General features: G+C 41.6%; 1 protein-coding gene across 1 annotated transcript in view; it reads left to right on the top strand.

The window, feature by feature from the left end:
* The first annotated feature begins 1,393 nt into the window (after positions 1-1,393).
* TBC1D9 (TBC1 domain family member 9) overlaps positions 1,394-23,912 on the top strand; it is a 37,758-nt gene continuing 15,239 nt past the window's right edge. Inside the window, exons 1-9 of the mRNA XM_063415270.1 lie at positions 1,394-1,818; positions 13,341-13,451; positions 15,534-15,652; positions 16,169-16,397; positions 17,395-17,656; positions 18,746-18,953; positions 21,764-21,970; positions 22,927-23,097; positions 23,539-23,689. Of these exons, the coding sequence (XP_063271340.1) occupies positions 1,692-1,818; positions 13,341-13,451; positions 15,534-15,652; positions 16,169-16,397; positions 17,395-17,656; positions 18,746-18,953; positions 21,764-21,970; positions 22,927-23,097; positions 23,539-23,689 (1,585 nt within the window). The 5' untranslated portion in view covers positions 1,394-1,691. The remainder of the gene's footprint in view (positions 1,819-13,340; positions 13,452-15,533; positions 15,653-16,168; positions 16,398-17,394; positions 17,657-18,745; positions 18,954-21,763; positions 21,971-22,926; positions 23,098-23,538; positions 23,690-23,912) is intronic.

Here is a 23,912-nt window from a genome sequence, read left to right as displayed (position 1 = left end):
AAAAACAAAAAACGAACAGCACAATAACTTGTGAAATAGTTAAGGTAATGAATATTCAACTATACCCCATCTGTCCCAATAAATAACTGCAAACTGACTTAACTCTGTAAATCCTTTAATACACAAATGTTTAAATGAACAGACCAGTATCTTGGCTTTTATTTGTTTTAGCAGGTAGGTTTATTCCTCATTTTTCATGGAGTGTTGCTTCTCTAAATTATTTCACGTCAGATGTGCACTTTATTTTTGGATAACACAAATAACAAAACCAGTGTATAGAAAAGCAAGGAACATCATCGAGGGTAAACAAAATTTATTCTGAATTTGAGGATAAACAAACCTAGCCACTTTATGAATGGGCAGTGTTAATTAAGTCTTATGACACATATCAAAGAATTTAAATTCAGGTACTTAGCATAAGTAGTTAATGAAGGGATTCTAGGGTAAATAATTACTGAGCATGAACACCCTTAAAGCCAAATTAAGTCCAGCATTTCTTTGTTGTCCAACATAACTTATGTTGTTCCTCAAAAAATCTGTCATCTCCAACTGGTTAAAACTGTTAATTACATGAGCATGTAATGAAACCTTCAAAATCTTTGAAAGAAACTTCATTTCTTGCCAGTGTTTGTCTTTAAACATTCTCACTCATGTCACGCTAAAGAAACAGTGCCAAGGAAGCTGTTGGCTGAACTGGTTTGGTGACTTCTCATCTGCCTGGCTGCTGGTGGCTCCAGAAGGTGCCAAAAGGAAGGTGCAAGATGGATTTGGATCACTGAATTTCAGAAAAATGGCCAATACTGCTTAACCAAGATGTACACCTCTTTTTTACCACAGCTTCTCTGGGCAACCTGTGCCCACTCCAGTGCCTTTCCACCCTCCTACTGAAGAATTTCTTCCACAGTTTGAAGCCCTCACTCCTTGTCCTATTAAACAGTCCCTCTCCAGCTCTCCTGTGGCCCGTTCGGGTACTGAGATGCGCTATAAGCTCTCCCCGAGCCTTCTCTTCTCCAGGATGAGCACCAGAGCTCTCCCAGGCTGTGCAGAGGAGGCTGCGGCCCCCAGAGCTGAGCGCAGGCTTCAGGCGGGGTCTCCCAGAGCCGAGGGGCAGCATCCCCTCCCTCCCCTGCTGCCCGCGGTGCTCTGGCTGCAGCCCAGGACACGTTTGGCTTTGTGGGTGCGAGCTCGCATTGCCGGCTCGGCTCCAGCCTGCGCTGTCCCGCACCCCGGGCCCTCCCGGGCTCTGTCCGCGGTCTCACCCGCGCTGTGTCTGCGGAGCGCCGCCGGGCGCGGCTCCGCCACGGGTGCGCCGTGCCCGCGCACAGGTGCGGGGGCGCGGAGCGCGCTCCCCGCGGGGCGGGCGGAGCGATCGGCGGCGCGCACGGCGCGGGTGCGCGGCGGTCCCGCGGGCTTTGTGCGAGAGGGAGCGCGGCGGGGCCGGGCCGGCGTTGATGTCACCGCTGCGGCGGGAGCTGCCGCCGCCCCGGGCCGCAGCAGCCGGCCGTGCGCGCCCGGCGGAGCTCGGGTAGGCGGCGGGGGCCATGCGGCTGCTGCCTCCGCCCGGTGCCCGCCGGTGCCCGCGGGGCTGCGCCGTCCGCCGCGGCGGCCGGGCATGGTGGCGCCCGATGCGGGCGGTGCGTGCGTGAGCCACCCCTCAGCCCGCCGGGCCTGCGCCTGTCCGCGCCGGGAGCATGTGGGTGAACCCCGAGGAGGTGCTGCTGGCCAACGCGCTGTGGGTGACGGAGCGGGCCAACCCCTATTTCATCCTGCAGAGGAGGAAGGGGCACGGCGGCGATGGCGGCGGCGGGGGACTGGCGGGTAAGGGCGGCGGCGGCGGGGCCGGGGCGGGGCCCTCGGCGGTTTCCGGGGCCGGGGTCCCCTCAGGGGCGCGGGGTCCCTCAGCGGCCGGGGTCGCTCGGGGACGCGGGGCATCCTCGGGGGCCGGGGTTCCTCAGGGGCCGGGGTCCCTCGCGGGTCCCTCGGGGGTCCCTCGGGGGCCGGGGTTCCTCGGGGGTCCCTTAGGGGCCGGGGTCCCTCGGGGGTCCCTCGGGGGCCGGGGTGCGGCCGCCCCGGCGCTCTCCGGTCCTGCCGCCCGCCCGGGCTCGGGCGTGTGGGACGCGCCCAGGTTCCCACGCGGAGCCGTGTGTGGAGAGCGCCGGTGAGCGATGGCTCCGTACAGCAGGGTGGGACTCGGCCCGCGTTCTGGTGGGAGAATGTTCTTGCTGAGCCTCTAGCGCGCGTTCCGTAAAAGACAAGAATAACGGTGTAATTCAGAAATTTATGAAGAGAACAGGTTTGGTTCGGCTTCCCGGTATTCTCCAGATGTCCTTGTGGAGTATGTTCCCTAAATGCTTTGTTTGCGACTGCTGGCAGCTGGAAACGCTTTTGTAAAGGTTTGGGTCAGACTCGTCTAGGGCTCAGCAATACTTGCGTCTACACTCACCAAGGTCTTCCACCCTTTCTTAGGCAACGTATTTATATGAGATTGGAGATACGGATCCCAATGGTGTTTCCATTGATGCTTGAATTGGTACAGAATAATCAAGCTCATTCTCCTGTGCTTTCTTCTTTATGCACTTTCATGACAATTAGTGCTTCAGGCTCAGTAAAATAAGCATATGGACTGCATCTGTGTTTGGTTCAAGGTCCTGTACGTGTTTACTGTGAGATTAAGTGTTTCTTCAGCCCTTCAATGCTCTGTGGACTTGTAAACAGATCATAATGTAAACTAAGGCACTGCTGTGAAGTGTGTTTTCATGTAGACTGCTGAGATCTTCAGTCAGCGTTGTGTGTTGATAAACGACCTCATTCTTGTGTGGGAAGTGACCAGCAGCCACTCCACATTGCCTGTAGATTTTTAATTTTTTTTAATAATCTTTTGAAGCGTGGACAGGATTGACAAATCCATAAAAATGTGTTTTGCCTCAAAAGTTCACCTCTGCTCTGCTTACTAAAAAATTCTTCTCAGGCTCTTTCGTGGATTACCCCCTGGCCTCTCAAGGTCTGACAAGGCATTCTTCTACCTTTCTGACTTTGTTTTCTTTAGATTAGAGATGGTTTGAGATAGCCATCAATTTCCCAGTCATTTCTCAGTTATTGGGGAAACAGGTTGAGAGTTTGGGGTTCTGTTCTTCAGCCTGTTTGCACAGTGCATGCATACCTAAGTCTTCTTGCAGTTTTATGTGTAATAGTCTCATTGGTGGTACTTCTTTACAGATGGAGAAAATAGTTTTGAAAGGTTTTGTTCTTGAATGGAAGTAGGGTTCATAAATATCCACTCCTTTTTTTGTGGAGGCCACATAAGCCTGCAGCATTTGGTAGTAGTTCAGGATAGAGAAATAATTCTTTGTTTTTGCACTACCCCCTCCCCCCCATCTTCTGGAATTTAAATATTTGTGTGCTGTATCCATTATTTTAGTATGTGAATGAAGTCTGTATAGCGAGTATTGTTTAGAAGGTGAAATTCTCCACATATTTTGAAATCTGCTTTCCATGTAGCTCTTACCAGTGCCTTTGCTTTGCCTGGAATTGCAGCTGATGTGGCATTGGGGTAGTAGCAACAAGTCCATTTCCAGTTTTTTTTTTGTTTATACAGAAAAGGGCTGGTAAAAAGTTGTAGCTTTTTGCAGTAAGTTGCCAAAACCATAGCTAGTCAAACCCCTGTAGCTAACTAATTTATTAGAGTTGGCACCATTTAAAGGAATCTATGGGAACTTATCAGACCACAGTGGTCAGCAAAAGGTGAGAGAGAAGGGGAGGCAGGGAGGGATGTAGTCTCCAAGCCATTCCCAGAGCGACAGGCACAGTCATAAGGGGAATTTAGGTTTGTTTTTTTAATGGAAATACTGGAATTTTCTACTGGTTTCTCTTAACAGCTGTTGTCTGCTAGTTGAGGGACAAGGAAGGTGGAGAAAGCCAGTGGATTGTTCTTGGTAGGAAAGACTGGTTAAAAGCAAGGTATTGAGGGATCTAGCTGATCCTGAGTCAAAGAATAAATCTGCTGACATGGTAAACAGGATACATAATTTGTAGTAATTATACAATATAGGATGACCCTTTGGAAGCTCCCTAGGTGATACTGATCATGTGACAAAGGTGGAGGTTACCTGGTCAAAAGTAAACAGGGAAAAAAGAACTTGTGGTATGGTGTGGTGGGTTGGGGTTTTTTGTTCTCCTTAATTACCCTTTCTGTAGTGACATAATGCTGAAATTTGTTCTGATGTAATCTATGGTATAAAATTTGGCCTGGTTGCTCTTTGGCAATATGTCCTTGAAGTTGACTAGAAATACTGTTTACAAAATTTTTAACTGTGCTAGGGATGATCTCAATTCATATTTGCAAGAGAGGATGTAAATACAGCTGTCCTTTTTTTTTTTTTTGTGTGTGATCTAACTTTTGCTGACTTGTATTCCCTCATTATTGACTCTTGAAGTCATTTGTCTTGAACTGTAGAACGAGAATTGACTTTCAAATGGATGAGACTGTGGGTAAGATGACTTTGGATGGCTTCACCATGTAACCTAAGCAGTGGCCAGACAATGAGAAGCATTGATTCTCTGGCACTGCCCTCAAATCTGGGTTTGCTGTGAAGCTGTCATCAGCAAACTGATCAGGGTTAAATGCCCTTCTGTCCCTCTGTGATCATGGCAAACCTCTTCTGGCATGTTTTAGTCTAAAGCCAGGTATTTTATGTAGTCTTGGGGTGGGTGACAGTACTTCTTGTTGGAGCTGAGGAACAGTACTCGAGTTATCTGTTCTCCTGGATCCACTCTGAGTGCCCCAGTGCCTTCCAGGAAAAGGAATATCAGTCACTTTGGGGAAAGGGTGAAAAATCTGCCCTTTCTACGCTGGTTCTCTCCTCTTGACATTAGTTTATGTAGCAGTTGAACAGAGAAACTCTTATTTAAATCCTTGTTTGGACACTGGAGACATTTTCTCTGCTATATTGTATTGTAAGCAGTTAGGAGAATGTGATGATCTTTTAATGTCTTAAGGCAGTGTGATTAGCAGTCCATGGAGGTAATCTCTGCTAACAAGGTGTGTTAGATCAATAGTTTACTCCAGAGATACAGCTTTTCTAATAAACAGTGTGGATCCATTTTTATACTGAATTAGGGTCTGGACTCATTTAAATTATTGTGTCAATGTCAGTACTAGTCATATCAGTGGGGCTTTTCTTCATAAGCATGCCTTAATTGAAGGGCTGTTTGGGTTTTATTTTCCTTTTTAACAAGAAGAAAATAGGAAAGATTGTAAATTGGATTTTAAATTGGATTTTCATAGCTGTTCTGCAGACTCACATTATCTTGCATCACTGCATTAATCTTCCAGGACAAGACCAAAAAATGTACTTTCCTGCTTTAAAAGTATTTGGTGGTTGATGAGCTTTCTCTGTAATTAAATTGTTTCATGCCTTGCACATAATGCCATGCCCATATTTTGTTTTTGTGTGACCCTTGGTCAGGTGTTTCATCTTCTTTTTGTTCACCAACATGGAAAAAAGTATTTTCTTTCCTCATACTCTTCTTGCATCCCTGGGCTGCCTGGTAGTTTGGCCTGTATGAAATAATTCCTTCTCCAGAGGAATGTGGTGTGTTTATTTACACAGCAGGACAGAACATGAACCCAGATCTCTGCCATCATTTGGACACTGTGCCCTGCACCACAGTATGACTTTTATGGATGTAAAGATCCTGAACATATCAGAAACTTTATAAACAACTCAAAGGCTCATGTTATTGAGTGCATCTTGTATTCAAATGCAACAAATAGGTTTAAAAACGTCTCTTAACTGCTTTCTGCTATTCTGTGATCCTGTTTGCCAAACTCTTCTACTCGAGGCATTATAGTAAGGAATTATTGTGCCTGGTGATGGATGGCAGAGCAGTGAATTTATTGTTGGAGCTCACAGGAGGAGACACTGAGGCTGTGGTGGCTGCCGTGTTCCTTTTGCCTGTGTGCATTCGTGTGTGTGAAGCAGAGATGAAGTTCTAAGTGACTTTGTTTAAAGTCCTGGTGTGAGATCTTTGAATCCCAAGGGAAATAAGTTGTTCTTAGCAAGAACTGTTTTTAGAAGTGAATTATTTTGCAAGTAGGGTATGTATGCCTTACAGCTGGGACAGGGCCTGTGTGAGAGATGCAGTAGGAGTTGTAAGTCCATGCGATGCTGCCAAGAATGATTCAAATGTTTAAGCAGAAGAGAGCAGATGGAAATTTGCTGACTTGTGGTGATAAAAGGATCTGATGAAATACTACTTCTCCCCAGATATTTTTGCAATAGGAGTTGTCATTTAATTTCTACATTAAAAGGCAAAAAGGAGAGGTTGTTAGCTCGGCTGGCTGATGTGACATATCAATGTCAGATCTAGTATAATTTTTAATACTGTGACAGTGTTCTAACTCAAAAGACTTTTCTGCAGCCTTGCTGGACAACACAATATTTCACATTTGGAGCTAGGATCCTTGCAGTCTCTCAGTTCAGAGAGCTGAGGAGGAGATTACTTGAAAACCTGTTTATTGCTTAATATTTAGAAAAGCTTTTGGCCAGTTGATCATCTGCCTGAACAAAGTATGGTCTGTGTTTTAACAAACTTGACACTTTCTGCCCTTGTTGACTCAAGTAGATGGGATTTTTCATGTCAGACCTGAGTAGAAAGCATGTGCTTTCTGATACTTGAAATACAATGTTTATCAAAATGTGTTTGCTTCTCCACACCAGTGCATTTTCACTTCAAGGAAAATGCAGATATCTAGGGCTGAATTGGTGTTGGATTTTTCTCACTGTTTCTCCCTAATTTCATATAGTCTGGTGTGATTGATATATAGTATAAAATGTACTATTTTTAGTAGAGTGAGATAAGTTCTTCAGGGCTTTGTCTAAATATCAGTTTTCTCTGTGCTGTAAGCCTTCACACACTCCTAACTGTGGCACGTCCTGTCAGTGTTCATCTCTGTGAGCTTCAGCTTAGCAGGAGTTACAAAAAGTTGTAAAAGCTGAAAGTCTAAACCCAGCTTGATTTAGGTTCAAGCTGAGATACAGATTTTTTACAGGGGTGGTTGTTTGGACACCTTAACAAGTACATCTGATCCCTTTTAAATTAACATATTGGGAAGATAAGCTCATTCAATCACAGTTGTTAAGCTTGAAGGGCTGATGAAAGCTTTACTGTTTGTTGCTGCTTTATCCCTTGGTAATCAAGCCAGATATCACACTGGCCCTTCCCAAGCTTGTTCTTTAAGTATTAGTGGGCAGTTTTTCAGTCTTCTCTCATTTATGTTCATCAGGCTGAGGACAGAGAAAGTAAATACTGGTTTTGCTGCTTTTCTTACTAAATGTCAGTAGAGTGACAATTCCTCCTCAGACTCAGTTTCACTGCACATGTTTGAAAACTCCTGTGCAAAGGACAGGGTGGCTGCACAAATCAGTGATCTATAGAACTGTGTTGGTAGGAAAAGAGAGCAGCAAAGGCAGACATTGGGGAAAACTTAACAAATCCTAATTTCTTAATATTTGAGAAATATGTACATTTACAAAATACAATTATTAATTTCTTAGTTAATTAAATAATATTATTTTACTTTAATTTTTATGAATGAGCACCTATTTAAAAAGTGTAGCCCTTCATAAAGTTTTAAGGGCTGTGTTCACAATTCAGAGGTTATGTTCTTACTTTTGTGGGTATTATTGCCAGTACTGGAAGTTTAACACTCAATTATTTTTGTGTAGTGTATAATCTTTTCAATTTATATAGGCTTTCCTGTGAAATTAAATCAAGCAGAATTTGCCCTCCCTTTTTAAAGGATTTGTCTGTAGTATCACCCGTGGAGTTCAGGTTGTTGCTCTAGGTTGAGTTTTGACAGACAAGTAATGGGATGATCTCATCTTGTAATAACAAATGGGAGAGCTAATCACATAAACGGCCTTGAGAAAGAATGGAAGAGTGGTGATTCATTATTGTTACTATGAAAAACAATTCCTTGTGCTGCATGCTGTGTTAGGAGTACTGTATGTGGTTTTAGGTGTTATTGTTTTTATAGCTCAGGAAGCAACACTTAAACTTTAGGATGAGTTTATTCATTGTCCATTAAATCAATAGAAAACTGAATGCTCAGGGTGTAAATATGGCTTAAATCAACCTTATTGATTGAAGCTTTCTTGCAAATCAGCTGACATCTGCAGGCTAAATAGGTGCCGTGGGTGTTTCAGGTTTATGACCAGAGCTCATGGTGTGTCCATCTTACTTCAGTGTGCTTTAAATACTGAGGCCCTTTGAAGCAGTGTATTTTTGATCCAGTGCTGGAGTGCCTATTTTGAAAAGTTCGTGCTTGTGACATGTGACATCCCAAGTTTTCCTGGTCGTGGTGTTGGGCTCCTACACAAACAGGCTGCTGACATGCATGAGGCTGTTTGAATGACAGCTCATGAGATTCCAGGAGTCACAGTCTGACCTGTATTACAGCTCAGCTCCTTTGCAGGGTATTATTTTGTATTTAGCCTGTGTGCTAAAAACATGTATGCTCTTTGTTTGGACATTTTTAGATAAAAATCTTATAACAAAAGCTATTTTGAGGGATGTGGATTCATGTTGACCTGGCAGGAGGAGGAGACAGGGCAGGGCTCTTCTCCCAGGAGCCATGATGTGAATAACCTGTTTGTACTCTGGGAATTGGGGAAGGGAGGGCACAGCAGGCAGTGGCATCAGCTGCAGGGTGACACAAGGTGTGACACGAGCTGCCCGTGTCACTGCAGAGTGGATGTGTCACAGGTCCCTGGTGTGTGCTGAAAGCCCTCTGCTCTGAGGTTAGAGATGATTAGGGAGCATCACTGATACCATCCCAAGCTTTTTGGTGCTTGCCATGCAACAAAGCCATGGCTGCTGGTAATTCTTAAGCTTTGAAGTGCCATTATTTATTGTAATTCATTGGCTTCAGTGTTTTCATAAGGTGCACCAGAGGTAATATATAATCCAGATGCTCACTCTTGAATATGTAATCCAATCTACTTTGCACAGGTAAAACACAAAAGCTCTCAAATATAATATTGCTGTGAGGGGAACTGTATAAGGGTGATAAAGACTACTCAGTCTTTGTGTTTTATAAATGAAAACATGGCTCTCTGTGGAAGAGGGTTAGTGTTTGTTGTAAGAAAATCCTTTGTTCATGTGTACAGTACATAAAATTGCTTTTCCTTTAAAAACACCAGTAACTGATGTTTTACAATGACACTTGCAAATTATTATGAAAGATAAAAGAAAGAAAAGAGAGACAAATACTCCTGCAGCAAAGATCTGTGCCATGGATATCCAAATAGTTATGACAGGTGTTTGAGTCTGTGTGTTCTGAGGTGTGCTTAAAATGTGCCAGGTTGATTCCGCAGGTCATTGCTTGATTTCATTCCTGTTTGTGGGTAGTTTGTAATCAGTCTGGACTGGAAGCCATCTGGTCTGCAAGGAGCAAGGGCTGCAGTGGTGCTTGGAAGAATCTCAGCTGGCTGAAATTATTGGCTTAGCTTTCAAACCAAGATGACCTTTCTGAAAAATACCCCTTTGTGAGATAGGAGTAATTTGTGAAGGGTGTCTGTGATATGAAGGAGATCAGGCTTCATATAGTCCTTAATCCTTCTAGCAAAAAAAACCCAGGTTGAAAATCAGTTGCTGTTGTAAGGATACAACGAGAGCACATCATAAATTATTTAATGAATAAAGACTACTAATCTGTACTTTCTGCAAGGGTTATAGGCTCCCCCTCCAGCTCATGACTAAATGTGGTCAGATAAGTAAAATGTAGTGTGATTTCTTCCTTCAGCACAAAGTGCCTCGGGTAGCTGAACCCCTTTTCCAGTAATTCCCTCTAGTGCACTGTATGTCCTTCCAGTAACACGATGCAAGAGCAATTGTGGCTTTGTATTCCCTGCTTCCAGATATTACATATCATTAGTTTTCCTCTGCTAATGCCTGTGTTTTACAGAAAAGAAAGAGAATACTGCTCAATCTTCTGCACCTTCACTTTAGAACTCAAGTTTGCAAAAGAGGAACCTGACTTTATTAAGAAACTGTATCAAACAAAGTGAAGGCATTATCATTATCCCTCCCTTTTCCCTTCCTGCCCCATAGATAGGTGTGGTTGCTCTAGAATTTCAGTGTGTGTGTGGTGGGACTGTTCTTACATAAATAGCTACTCATGCTTGAGTGCCTGCAGGACTGGGGCTCCCATCAATTAGCCACATGCTAATCCTACAAATTATGCCATGTGCTTTAAACCTTCTCTCATGAAAACCTCTTGCTTCACCAAGGGCTTGCAGGTTTCGTATTCTTACATTGGAAATTTCTCCCCTTATTTCATTGTGCAGTCAGAAACCTGATGAAAGAATGGGAAAAAATTTGCAATTGGTATAGTCATGTGATCTGATGCCTGGGTAATTCACTGGCTCTTGCCCAAGGCCAGGCTAATCTAAGGGATATGATTCTTTGTTCTGTTTCTATAGAAACTCAGTTACTTAATCGTGTCTGAAAAGGTACTTGCTACATGAAGAATTAATGAACCAATGAACAGTATTAAAATACTCTCTTTTTTTTTTTTTAATTTTAACTTCTACTTCATGTAGAAAATCCTCAAATAGATTATCACTATGACCTGCTGTGATTTCGTTCTGGTTGCATCACATGTCTGCATTGCAAAAAAACCCAACCAAACAACACAGACCCAAACCAACCAGCACAGACCTAACAACACAAAAAGGAACAGGAACCTGCTTGCTCTCCTCTTTGTGAAGGAGAGCAAGCAGGCACAGCTGCAGGATTGCACGAGGTTTCATGGTATAAAAACACAGAGTTTATTTCTTTAATATCACACGTATCATCTGTCAAAAGAGCTGCTGCGTGATACAAGTGAAATGTTACTGATAAACTGTCAGCTGCAATTATCTTGGTAGGCTGGAATTATATCAGTTTTCTTCTTTTAACTTCACTACATGATTATTTTTTCAACCTGTTTACTGAAAAGCCCCTGGCCAACTCCTACTTACTGCACCACTGGAAAGTATTCTTTGTTTTCTTTTCCTTTCCTACCTGCCATCTGTTGTTTCAGTCACTGCTGGCTTCTCTCTTGTTAATTTTTTTTTCACAGTGCTGTCCACATTTCTTCAGTGCATTGCTCTGTCTCAGAGTGTTTGGTGGCACAGGGGGCTGTTCCTCTCCTGTGTGCCACACCCAGGGCAGAAGAAGGTGGGATGGGAAGTTCCTTTGAACCTGATGTTGCTGTACAAGGCAGTAGGTTTGTTTTGACTCCTTGATCTCACCTGCATATCCCAGTTTTTACAGTGCTCCAAGAACTAGGGGCAGAATTGTTTGGCAAGACCATCCACGTTCCAAGGAATTTGGAAATACAGCAAGGAGGAAAGAAACAAGCATATTTTTAAAGAGTACAAGGAATTAACAGTGTTTCTGTATCTCGGAGAAGATTGCATTTGGCCAGCATACAACTTTATTTAGATATTACATCATGCCTATTGCATATTTATTACTGTCAGTAGTCATGTGAAGCTGAAGAGCGCAAAGAAAAGATTCCTGCTGTATTTGCAGCAAGCTCAGATGATGAACAAAGTGTAGTGTCTGGCTTGGTCCCCACTCCAGTTGGGCAGTCCTGGCAGCTTTACCTGTTTGAGGCTTTTGCCCTTGGTTGAAGTGACGTGTGCTTTCTGGGCCAGGGCTGTACTGCATTTGTGATGCTCAGATAAAGAGACAAAAAATAATTAAAGGTACATTTTAACCTACTTTGTTCTCCTGAGTTTGAAAGAAGGGCTGGTGGAGAATTGTCAGTGTACAACCAGTAATCAAAATGTGAGAGAGATGAAGGGCAACTAAAGCCAGTGAAACTAATGCACATTGGGTTATTGTACATTCATATTTGGTGTGTGCATCCTATAATTGTCACAGAGCTTTGGAGCACACCTCACTAATGGCCTGATGTTGTGCTCAGACTTGTTTCTCACGTGTTGCAGAACTCTTGAATTAACAAGTGGTGTGTGTTAATTCCTTGAGCAGAAAGAGATTGCAGTTTATCCAGCTGAGAAGATCTGTATAAAACAAAATACAAATAAAAGGGATAGAATGGGGGAAATACAAAATCACTGATAGGTGGGGTGTTTCTTGGTATCAGGTTCAGTTCAGATTTGGGGGATCTACTGAGGTGGAAAAGGGGTACTGCTTTTGTATCTTTATGATGCACAGCAAAATCTGAAAGAAGAACAGCAAGGGAAGCAATGTTGTGTATACCAGTTACAACAGAGCAAATTGAGGAACTAATAAAACTATGACAGTAAAAGATGAACAAGTGAGACCTGAAAGGAGAAGAGAACTTTTAACAGGGCAGTTTAAAAATGGTTTTGGTACATGCAGTTTATTTCAGCTGTTTTAAAAAAACCCCAATTTCTACCCCAATAAATATTTTTACCAAGAAAAATCTCTGGAAGTTCATCCATTTGTTGTTTATATATTTAAGTTTTTTTTCAACAATTGAAGCAATTTGCTGAGAACTTCAGCATGAAAATTTAAATCTGACATCTCTGCAGGGGAGATGAAAAGGGGGAAGACTTACACAGTTCAAAAATAAATAGTTCCTTCTTGCAGAGAGTTTGGGAGGGTTAGAGTTTTGTTTTATGTGTAGTTTATAATAAAAATAGGATCTAATATTTGTGGAAATACAGTTAGGAATTATTGGTGGCTTTTGGTATGTGACTGTTGGTGGCTCTCTCAGTAGCAAAGAATTTTCAAAGCTACCTCTGGAAAACAGTATGGCTTTGTCTTTCCTCAGTTTCCTTTCATCTGGAAAACAGCTTGACTCTTAAGGCATTTTGATCCTTCCTACCCTAAATAATCAGACTGTTAAGCAGCACAATTATTTTTGCTGGAAGTCTTGAGTTTTACCTAGCTGACATTCAAGTTTTGAACCCTTTTAGGATGTATTGTCTGGGATTTCTTGTTGGTGTTGGAGGAGGGTTTGTAGTTGTTTTGTTTGTAGGTTTTTTTACTGCTCAGGGCTTCAGCAGTATATGACACAGGAAAGAACTAAATAACTTTGAAACGTGATTTCATAACACAACCACCTTCTGCTTGTTTTTATGCTGGCATTGACGTAGGTTAAAGAGTTGAAGTCTTGTTTAAGCTGAAGATGTTTCCCTGTTAAATCACTCTTCCTCTTCACAACATGAGACAGCAAACGTGAGGATGAATGTGTAGATCTGCATTTTGAAATGGAATGGGGAGGGGCTGCAGAGCCCTCCTCTGTGGCATCTTGAATTTTACCCATCACTGTGTGTTTATTTAAATTTCCTCTTCCCCAGGTCTCCTTGTGGGTACTCTTGATGTTGTGTTGGACTCCAGTGCCAGAGTGGCACCGTATCGAATCCTGTACCAAGCCCCAGACTCCTTGGTCTACTGGACCATTGCCTGTGGTAAGGACAAATACACTGACACGTGGAGTTTTGTTCTCCCTGGGTGCTGTGTCACATAACGTAACGAGAGAGCATCCTTCCTGCTGAGCACAGTCATCTCAGGATGAATAAATGGGTCAGGATGAAAACCTGCTCTGGTGGTAAAATTCAGTGGCATCAGAGTTTCTGAGAGTCAGAAATGCCAGAATGAGGAGGTGTGTTATACACAACGACTGAATGAAACCAGAAATGGAGCAGGGACAAAACATCTGTCATTTCCCACTTTTCTTCTCCCAGGGGTGTTCCCAGAGCAGCAGCACCTTTCCTCCTCCTTGCACGCTCTTCTCTATGCCCAGGGCTCACTCCCACAGCACTGCCAAAGTGCAGCACTCCTGGCTGATGGGGAGCCTAAAGAGGATGGTGGGAGGAACACCTGGATTGCAGCACCCCACACAGGGCTCCTGCCTTCCCTTGGAGTGGCAACCAGGAAGAAAGGGCAGCCCCAGCACCCACGTGAATACTGAGCAGCAAGCAGTGAGACATTTCCTGTCCCTCCAGGATAAATCCCATCCACATCCCAGGCATGCCCTGCCTCCTGGCTCTTTGTTTCAGGCAGTGTGTGTGGTCCTGCTAAATATGATGTACTTAGAGTTCAGTGAGATGGTAGCTAGGTTAAAGTTAACTACAGAAATGTATGTTCTCACATAGAGCAACAACTTCTAAGTGTTTTGGTCTTCAATGTTCCAAACTGTGATTTAGTTACTTTTCAGGAACAACTGATGGTCTAGGAATGTAAAATGTTGTACACAATCAGCCTTTCCTCTCGTAGCAGCCCTGCTGTGTCCCATGCCAGTGTCCCCCCAGTCTGCTGGTGCTCAGTTTAAGGCTGAAATGGTGCTCTGTCAAAATTCTGTTTGCAAATGAGCAACTTTTTTAGATCCTTCTCCACCTATAAAATCAGTCATTCTTACAGTGGCTTTGTGGGTGTTTCAGGTGTAGAACTGCTGTAGGGTTTTTGTGGTAATGGTAATTAGATGCATTTTCATGCAGGTTGCTATGTTGTAGCTATTTTTGTTTTTATTTCCTGCCAGTCTTGAGGGCTCTGTATTTTGAAGTGCAGTGTTTTAACTGTCAAATTTGATTTCTTCCCCTTCCCTGAGAGTCAGAGTTATTGCTTAGTTTACCTAAAAGGCCAGTGGTGGCAAAATGGTAAATACTTTTAATATGCTAAGACAGCAAAAACTTTCCAGTAACAGAGATAAAATAACCTGTAGTTTAAGACATTGCAGAAAATGTGTATTTTTATCTTTAGTGAACAAAGCAAAGAGAAAGACCTAACCTGTGATGATGAATTGCTGAGAACTGGGTGTAGGTTTTGGACTGATTGCATGATCTGCTGTAGGGGAGACTGGGAGATTAAATAGTGAGATAATGGAGACAAAAAGCAGTGGGGGAAAAAAAAAAAGATGCACTGTTACAGGTTGAGAATAATCAGCCAAAGCAGTTTCAGAAGTGATGAAAAACAATTGTTGAACCACAAACCAGAAAGAGACAGCTTTAAGAAACAGTTCATCATGATAGTGTGTCTGCACTGCTTGTCACTGCTCTTACAAGCTAAGCAGTTTTTCTGATGACAGTTTAGTTTTATATACATAGCTCTTGCATTTCATCAGTGCTTTTTACAGCAGTGGTAAAGCCAACAAGAAATAAAATAGTGTTCAGACCACCCTGAGTTCCAGAAAAGTCTGGTTGTGTGCAGTAGTTTTAAGGAGAAGTAGCAGTGGTGATCATTTGTGGTTCTAAAATATTGATTACATATGTAGGCTGTTCTGCAACATGATTTATATATCTGTGCTACTGCCAGAATTGTGACATTCCCCTGCAAGCCGCACAGAATGTTGCATTCTGTTGTCTTCAGTGGAGTTATTAAATTAAATACAATGGGAGAAAAATTTGGAATTTCCAGTAGGACAACATCTAGTGAAATATTGCATCTCCACTTGCTGGGAAGTTTTCCTGGAGCTTTTTGTTCATGATTAAAGGAACACTGACACTGGTGAATTATTTATTTTGTGACTTTTGGTTTGTTTGTTTTTTATATAGGTTGCTCCAGGAAGGAAATCACTGAACACTGGGAATGGCTGGAACAGAATTTGTTGCAAACTCTTTCAATTTTTGAAAATGAGAATGACATAAATACATTTGTCAGAGGAAAAATCCAGGTAGTGTATTAAATACTGCAAATGTTGCTAATTATAATTATGACTGTGGAAGGAAAACTGATGTGAATTTGAAACAAATTGGAGCTGGTAGTCCCCAGGCTGCTCTGCCTTTGTGAAGGAATACCAGATGCTGAGTAGCAACATTTTGTGTGAAATCCTTAATCCATCTCCTGAGGAAGGGAGAGGAAAATCCTACAGACCATAGGTGCTTCACAGGGCTGTAAGAATGTTGAGTTAGGCTGGTTAATTTAAAACAAGGGGCTGGCAAGTGCTTGGTGTTTGGTTGCTCTTGACATGGGCACAATAGGGAGTAAGGTCATCAGAAAGAAAGCTTTGAATAAAGTAAATAACTACATAAGGCAAAGAGTGAGCAGAACAATAAGAGCTCACATCCTGAAAGACATCCTTGGCACTGCAGTAACCACTGTGGCCTGTGGCCTGGACAGCAGTGGGAATTGGGATATCTGATAGCTCTGGCCACTAACAGGACGTGTCCTTTTTTTCATTCCCTGCCAGGGCATCATTGCTGAGTACAACAAAATCAACGGCATCAAAGAGGACGACGACACAGAAAAATTCAAGGAAGCCATAGTGAAATTTCACAAGCTGTTTGGGATGCCAGAAGAAGAGAAATTAGTGAACTACTACTCATGCAGTTACTGGAAGGGAAAGGTTCCCCGTCAGGGCTGGGTGTACCTCAGCATTAATCACCTTTGCTTTTACTCTTTTCTCATGGGCAGGGAAGGTATGTTCTCAGTGGAATGGTAATTTGTGCATCTGAAAATGGTTAGGAAATGCATAAAAATGGTTAGGAAATCTGTAGCTTGTACAAAAAGTACAAAAGGGTGAGGGTACACCCCTTTGTACCCTGAGGGTGCAAAGACACTGCTCAGGAAAGGAGAAGCAGGGAGCAATTCCCTGATTTGTCTCAGTCCTTCACTGTGTGCTTGTTCCCTTGTTTGTTTGGTCTCTCTCAAAGTAGTTCTCTGTAAAACTTGGCATTGTCCAGGGTTCACCTGGGAGCTGTGCCCAAAAGGGAGTAGGGACAAGATCACACCAGTTCTGGTGGTTCTCTTTCTTTTTCTGCTCTTACACAATCCTCAAGTACTGCTGTGGCAGACTTTGCACCCTTAAATGACACATCTACATTTGTACAACACCAGAACATCAGAAAGGTTTCAGAGGAGACCCAGAGCAAAGAACTGCATGGTGTGGATGCAGTCTGCTCTGCAGGGAGTTAATTCAAAGCATGGTGGAGGTGAACAGTTCAGCAGTGTTTGGTTATGGGCAGTGGATCAGTCCTGGGATTTAGCCCCTGCTTTAAGGACAACACCTGTATTGGTGTTGGGAGAAAAGCTCAGGTTCTGGCATGGCTGTAGTATTTGTTTAAAAATAACACAAGCCTGTCTGATGTGTTTAGACTGTGTTTCTTTGCTTCCATAGGAAAAGAGGACATCAGAGTCTGAGCAAGTGAGGTGACAATTATAAGTCATGTTAGCTCACCTAGCTTTGTAATCTTTGTGTGGAGTTCTGTAAATAAAATAAATGGTATTTAAACTCTTTTATCTGCTGGTTGTCAGGCGATAGTTTGTACAAACTTGGTCTATTTATGCTGTGCTCCCAACTTTTCAAGGTGCAAGAAAAAGTCAGCTGAACACATTTTATAGGAAGAGAAAGCTAAAAACTCCTAAATTGTGCTCATTTTTGTACTGAATCTTGTTTCTTTGTTTGCTCCTGTTCAGCAAAGTTAGTTATCCGTTGGGTTGACATCACTCAGCTTGAGAAGAATGCCACGCTGCTCTTCCCTGACATGATCAAAGTGAGCACAAGGTCGAGTGAACATTTCTTCTCAGTATTCCTTAATATCAGTGAGACATTTAAACTAATGGAGCAGCTTGCCAATATAGCCATGCGACAGCTTTTGGACAACGAAGGGTTTGAACAAGACAGGTCATTACCCAAACTGAAAAAGAAATCCCCCAAAAAAGTATCTGCTCTCAAACGGTAGGTAGCACTCACTTGTTCCTCCTCAGTCCTTTTACTTGCAGGATTTTCTACTTTTCTAATGTTGCAGCCATTTACTGTCACTCCAAAAGGAATGATTGAATCCAGCAGTGGCAAAATGTGAATAATTATTTAAATATAATTACCTGGTATCTTGTTGAAATAGGAAATGGAAAACACTTGAATACAAACATGTTGCAAAAATAAACTTAGTTGAGCCAAATGCTCGTTTGTTCAGAAGCTCTTTAGTGTATCTCCTGACACTGGCTGCATTTTGGTGTCTGTTGAAGGCTATTTAATATTAGTAAGGGAAGGTAATAAAGTAATTATTGTGTTATTAAGAATTATGCCTAGCATTCTCACTTGTTCTTATCACTGGAATTGGGAAATGACTCTAGATTATTCATTCTGTCTAGAATGTGGTTTAGGTAACAGCGATACAAAAATCGACATAAAATTCCAAGAGATGAAAAGTTGTCTGAAAAATAATTCTTCTTTTACATTATACTTCAGCTTGTTAGTTTCTTTTTCATTTTTCTTTGCATGTTGTTCATGTTAGTTTACCAAACAGAATTATAGGAAGTCCTTGTTTATATTTCTCATTACTTAGTGGCATCTGACACCCATTTTATCACTTTTGTTTGTCCTTACTGTTGAGTGTTTGCACTGAATGCATGATCAAGACTAAGTCTTGAAATTGTTAACAAACTCTAACATTAAGGATTCCATAACATAAATAAATAAGCCTCAAAGAAGCATTTTTTTATTACTATTAGCAAAAAATGGATTCACTGTACACATTCTCAGAAAGTAGGGCTGAATATGAAAAGCTCACTCAGTCTTTCCTCTCTGAGAAGTAAGGATCAATGTCTGAGTCATTCATGGCAGACTTTTTTTGTGTAGTTTTAGAACCTTAAAAAAAGTGAAAACTATTTCCACTATATCCAAATTATTTCCAGCTTTCTGCTGTACACTCCTTGCTTAGCTGAGTTATATGTTGCAGGTAACTTGCAATGATTTGCATAAAATACATCTCAAAATGTATTTTACATTCCCTAAACCAAGGTGATCTTTCTGTGGGTTTTTTAGGGATCTTGATGCCAGAGCAAAGAGTGAGAGATACCGTGCATTGTTCCGGCTTCCCAAGGATGAGAAATTGGATGGACACACAGACTGTACTCTTTGGACTCCATTCAACAAAATGCATATTTTGGGCCAGATGTTTGTTTCTACAAACTACATTTGCTTTACTAGTAAAGAAGAGAACTTGTGCAGCCTTATTATCCCTCTTCGAGAGGTAAATATTTGTATTTTTAAATTTATAGGGCAAGTAATAAAGCAGTATCTTGCTAGATATTTCAGCCTACTTAGAATTTTTACTGGGTTTTTTTTAGTGTTATTTATTTTTTGTCTGTTTTGGTTGATTGTCTTTGAAGAAAAGCCTCTTTTTATATTTTTAATCTCTTGTGAGCATGCCATTCTGATATGTTCTAAGTAATATTTAATGACTGTGTGTATTAGTTCATATGGAGTTTTTTCCATCAGCTTTCATAACCCTTGTGAGTTCTTCCTCTCTCATCACGTGTATTCTGATTTACAGCCCAATTTTACATTTTTTGTTCCTCACAGAGAGGAGTAGAGGGTGAAACTTCCTCGATTGATGAGTGGAAATTCTGTTAAAGAATCCGTCAGATAAGATTGGCTTTTATCAGATGTAAAAAGATTCATAATCCTAAAGTTTTAAATTGCCTCTTCACACAGACTTGCAATTGTTTATTCTTGTATGTGGAAAATATTTTGTCAGTATTTTTCAAATTAATGTGTTCCTCTTTTTAAAGCTGGTTATTTAAAGCAGATCGTCAGTTAGAAGAGTTTGTTTGATGCAATTAAAAAGAAATTATCTTGGGGACTTTTTTTTATGGTTGAGTTGATTTGTGGGTTAATGGAAAATTGTGTTAAGTAAGTGTTAGAAGTAGTAGCAAAGCTGGTGTAACCAAGGACAGTTTGGCTAGACTGAAGAACCACAGAATATTTCAAGGCACTGTTTTTCCCCCAAGTCGCTGAGAGTAAAATTGTTCAGAAACTTTGAAGTACATCTTCTCAGCAGCTTGTTGCAACAACTTTGGTTATTTGGGGTGAGACATTCAGTTATGGTCACACTGTTTGAAAATCAATGGGAATGGCAGTCCTGCAGGTAAAGAGGTGGGGAGGGACTCAAAGTCTTTATTGAACAGGGCCCCTTTTCCTGGATGCAGATTCAGCAGCTGCTTTTGATAGCCACAGTCCCAGCAGATGGGATTCAGAGCAGCTCTGAAGCTTGAAGAGACAGAAGTACTGAAGGAATAAGAGAACAGAATTAATTCTTCTGTGAGAACAGAAGAATTTTTAAGTCTCAGCACCAGCAAGGAGAGCAGTAAACCAGGGGGCAGTGCCAGTGCTCAGAACAACTGATCAGTACCATCAGTAATTAAAGGGAAGCTTTCTATTTAATGAAAGCTTTGGGTTCAAACCTAAGTTAATTCCAGTGTTCTGTAATATCCTGGAGGTGTTTTGACAGATGAGACAATAGCAAAGCATTGATTCAGAAATCATGGTGGGGAAAGATTTTCAGTGGCTGACTGCACTGCTCCCTGCACCTTCAGCAGGTGCCCTCTCCAAGACAAAGCACTTCAGATATGTGTGTGTCTCTACTGAAAGGGAAATAAGGGGATATCAGCTCTCATTATAGCAGAGCTGTAATTAAGCTTGCTTTAATAATGTCTCCTGTGCCTTTAGAACTTGTCTGTCTTTTGTGCTGATTGTGCTTGAGCAGTTTTTAAGTGGAACAGAAAACACAGGGAACAATTTTTAGCTAACTTCAATGTGCTATTAGTGAAGTCCTTTGATTTAACAAATAACTAGCAGATTTGTAGTTAACAGAAAAATAAAAGGAAGTGGAGGAAACAGAGAAGTGGTTTAGCACCTGAGCAGTGCACTGCAGTCTTTAAGTCTTCAAAGAGAATGCATGAAAAATGGTTACCTATCCATTTAGCTAGAGAGCTAATTAATTAATATTACTATATAATAATTAATATTACAGTACTCATGTCTTACCATTGATTTCTGTTTTTAAAAGGGTTAGAGGAGCAAAAGTACAAGTCCTAGCAAAATCTGCCACTTTCTGTTCTGAAGGCAGTAATGAAATGTCAGTTTCCATTACCTAAGAAATCATCTAAAGTCATAAAAGCAGTGGTTAAAAGTATTTACAATTGTGATTTGTGTTTTGTTCCATGTATGAACTACACAAACATGATGGATTGATGTTTTTAAGGCTGATAGTTGATAATGTTTAGGACACACAACTGTTACATAATTCATCAGCAGTGCATGTATGACTTGTCCCTGAGATTTCTTTGTGTTAATGTGCTTTTCCAAAACCTTGGGGAACTCGTTCCCTGTACTCAGTGGATTGTGGTGTGAGTACTGCTTACAGGGTGGAGTTCAGGTAGATTAGTGACCATTCCCCTGACAACTGAAGGCCAAACAAGCCTCCACCTCCCAGGGCAGATATTTTCCTTTGTAAGGGAAGACATGGCAATCATTTCCCTTTGTTGCAAGTTCCTGTGTGCTATGAAAATACACAGTATTTTCACAGAGTGAAAATAACACTGTGCAACTGTTTTCACAGTATGCAACTATAATACAGGACAAAAATGGTTTATTCACATGTATTGGGAGTAAAAGGTAAGCCAAGGTTTCTGTGGATTCAGCATGTGCTGATGATGTTGGGAATTAGAACAGGGATTTAGAAGTCCTACAACAAAGCTGATCGATTTCTATCCCACACATGAAATTTTGTTTCACTGATTCTTTTAAAATGGGGCCTGAGGAAAATCAACTAAGTAGTTCAGGGGAGTTTTGATAGAAAATGTACTGTAGGCAGTTGTTTGAGGGATTACAGCCTTCATCTTTCAGCCTTGTAAGCCTTACAGCAAACCATGTCTTCTGTGTCCATAGGGATTTGATAAAGTGTGGCAAGAGCATGAGTCTATTTTATTAAGATGGTCTCCTAGACCAAGCAGCTTGATTAACTAAAGATCTTAAGCTGTATCCACTGTTTTTTCCTAGGTGACAATCGTGGAAAAGGCAGACAGCTCCAGTGTGCTGCCCAGCCCGCTGTCAATCAGCACGAAGAACAGAATGACGTTCCTCTTTGCCAACTTGAAAGACAGAGACTTCCTTGTACAGAGGATCTCAGACTTTCTGCAACAAACCACCTCAAAAATATACTTGGATAAAAACATTTCTGGAAGCTATATCAGCTCAGATGATGAGGTATGTGAAGGAACCAGAATAATTTACCAGAAGGGGATTTTAACTGGTGTGGGGAGAGGAAACACCTTCAAGTTTTTGTGAAACTAAACCTTTAGGCACAGAAACGTGTCCTCTTTTGTGTTAATACCTTTGAGCTGAAGTCTTAACTTTTGTCAGTTAGAATATCTATCTTTTTCATGTTAAACCTAAGAGAAATCATCTTTGCTGAGGGAAGAGCTACTCTAATTCTTGCTGCCACATTCTGAAATTACCATGTATCTTGTTGGGAAGTGTCATAGTTAATTAAATGGTTAATTGAATAGCACTTTTAATATCTATTTACTTGTCCAACTCAAATGTAATTCTGGAATTTTAATAATTTGAAGAAATTATGTGTGTCTTAAAAGATTTTTTTTTTTACTTTCTTTGTTGATGGTGAAGTGTAATTACTGTGTTGTTGTATACCAGAGCACATAGGCATGTATAGTGCTGGAACTTCTACCTACTGAATTATTAACAAATTAATTGTATTAATTAATTAATTAATTAGTAATATGACTACATATCTAGATATGCATTACTACTACTTGCAATTTCAGGCATTTGGTGCAAACTGCACCATGAGATTTTGCTGTGATGCAGTTTCAAAGCTGTTTGAGAAGTCAGAAAATCCTTTTTCTTCAAAATGCTTTTCCAAATCACAATCTAACAGTCTTGTGATACTGACAGATGAAGGGAGCTGGTTAAATTCTCCATGGCTACTTAAGGTTAACATTACCCTAGCAAGTCTAGATCTAGAATTTGGTTGTGTTTCAGGAGAGCTATTGAGAAACTGGAAGCTATTTCATGATTCTCTGCTGGTTTAACTTGCACTGCCATATGTTTTTGTTAACCATTAGCATGTATAAATTTTGAAGTGAAGTGAAGTAAAAAGCCCAGACACTGGCTCATCTTTAGGCCTGTATTGCTTTCCCCAGGTGTTCACCAGGTCGAGCAGTTTAATTTCTGGCAGCCCTCACAAAAGCCTGAGCTCGGAGTCGGAGGGCGAGCGGCAGTTCAACCTCAACGACACCGGCATCCCCACGGCGACCCAGGCCCTCATGACCATGTACCGGCGCCGCTCCCCCGAGGAGTTCAACCCTAAGCTGGTAAAACACCTCTGCCTGCTCCGCCTGCCTGGAAAGGCTGGCCAGTTATGTTTGCCTTAACACCCCTGTTTCTGACCCAGAAAAGGTTCATTCTGCTAGACAGTTAAGAAGAGGCAGTATTTTTCACAGAAGTAAAAGCTTGAACATGTTGTTGTTTTACCAATACAAATAATTTCACAACGTAAAGGCAAAGTTGGATGTGATAGAAGGAGAGATTATATTCCTGCTCCTAAGTATAACTGCTTCTCTCAACAGCAAGCTCTGCTGGCATAGAAACTAGGAAATGGGAGGAGGCAGCCCATTTAGAAGGTAACTGGACTGTAGCCAAGTTATTTCTTGCTCACTTGGAAGGTTAGGATATTGCAGGCTTTTTAGCACTCAGGATTTTAGGGTGTTAGAAAGAGAAGCTGCATCTTTATTGCTGCTTTGCTTTGCTTTTAGGCCAAGGAGTTCCTGAAGGAGCAGGCATGGAAGATTCACTTTGCTGAATATGGCCAAGGGGTCTGTATGTATCGCACAGAGAAAACGAGAGACCTGGTGCTAAAGGGCATTCCAGAGAGCATGAGAGGGGAGCTCTGGCTGCTCTTCTCAGGTGGGTTTTCATTGGAATGTGGCTGTGGGATGTAAGCAGAAGCATGAGGGAAGAAAGGATTTCAAAGATGATTAAAGGTGCACAAAAAATATCTGAAAATATTTGGAGTAAGTAAGGCTGTGATTGTTAGCGGGCAAGTTTAGACAAGATTCCTGTTCAGACCAGCAAATAACCTTTCTCAAACTGGCTTACATAATTAAGGAAGAACATATAAAAGCAGAAC

The sequence above is a fragment of the Prinia subflava genome, chromosome 18, assembly GCF_021018805.1.
Source record: "Prinia subflava isolate CZ2003 ecotype Zambia chromosome 18, Cam_Psub_1.2, whole genome shotgun sequence".
In the NCBI taxonomy this organism is placed as follows: Eukaryota; Metazoa; Chordata; class Aves; order Passeriformes; family Cisticolidae; genus Prinia; species Prinia subflava.
Note: the sequence above shows the minus strand (reverse complement) of the source record. Positions and strands in the feature narration are given on the sequence as shown.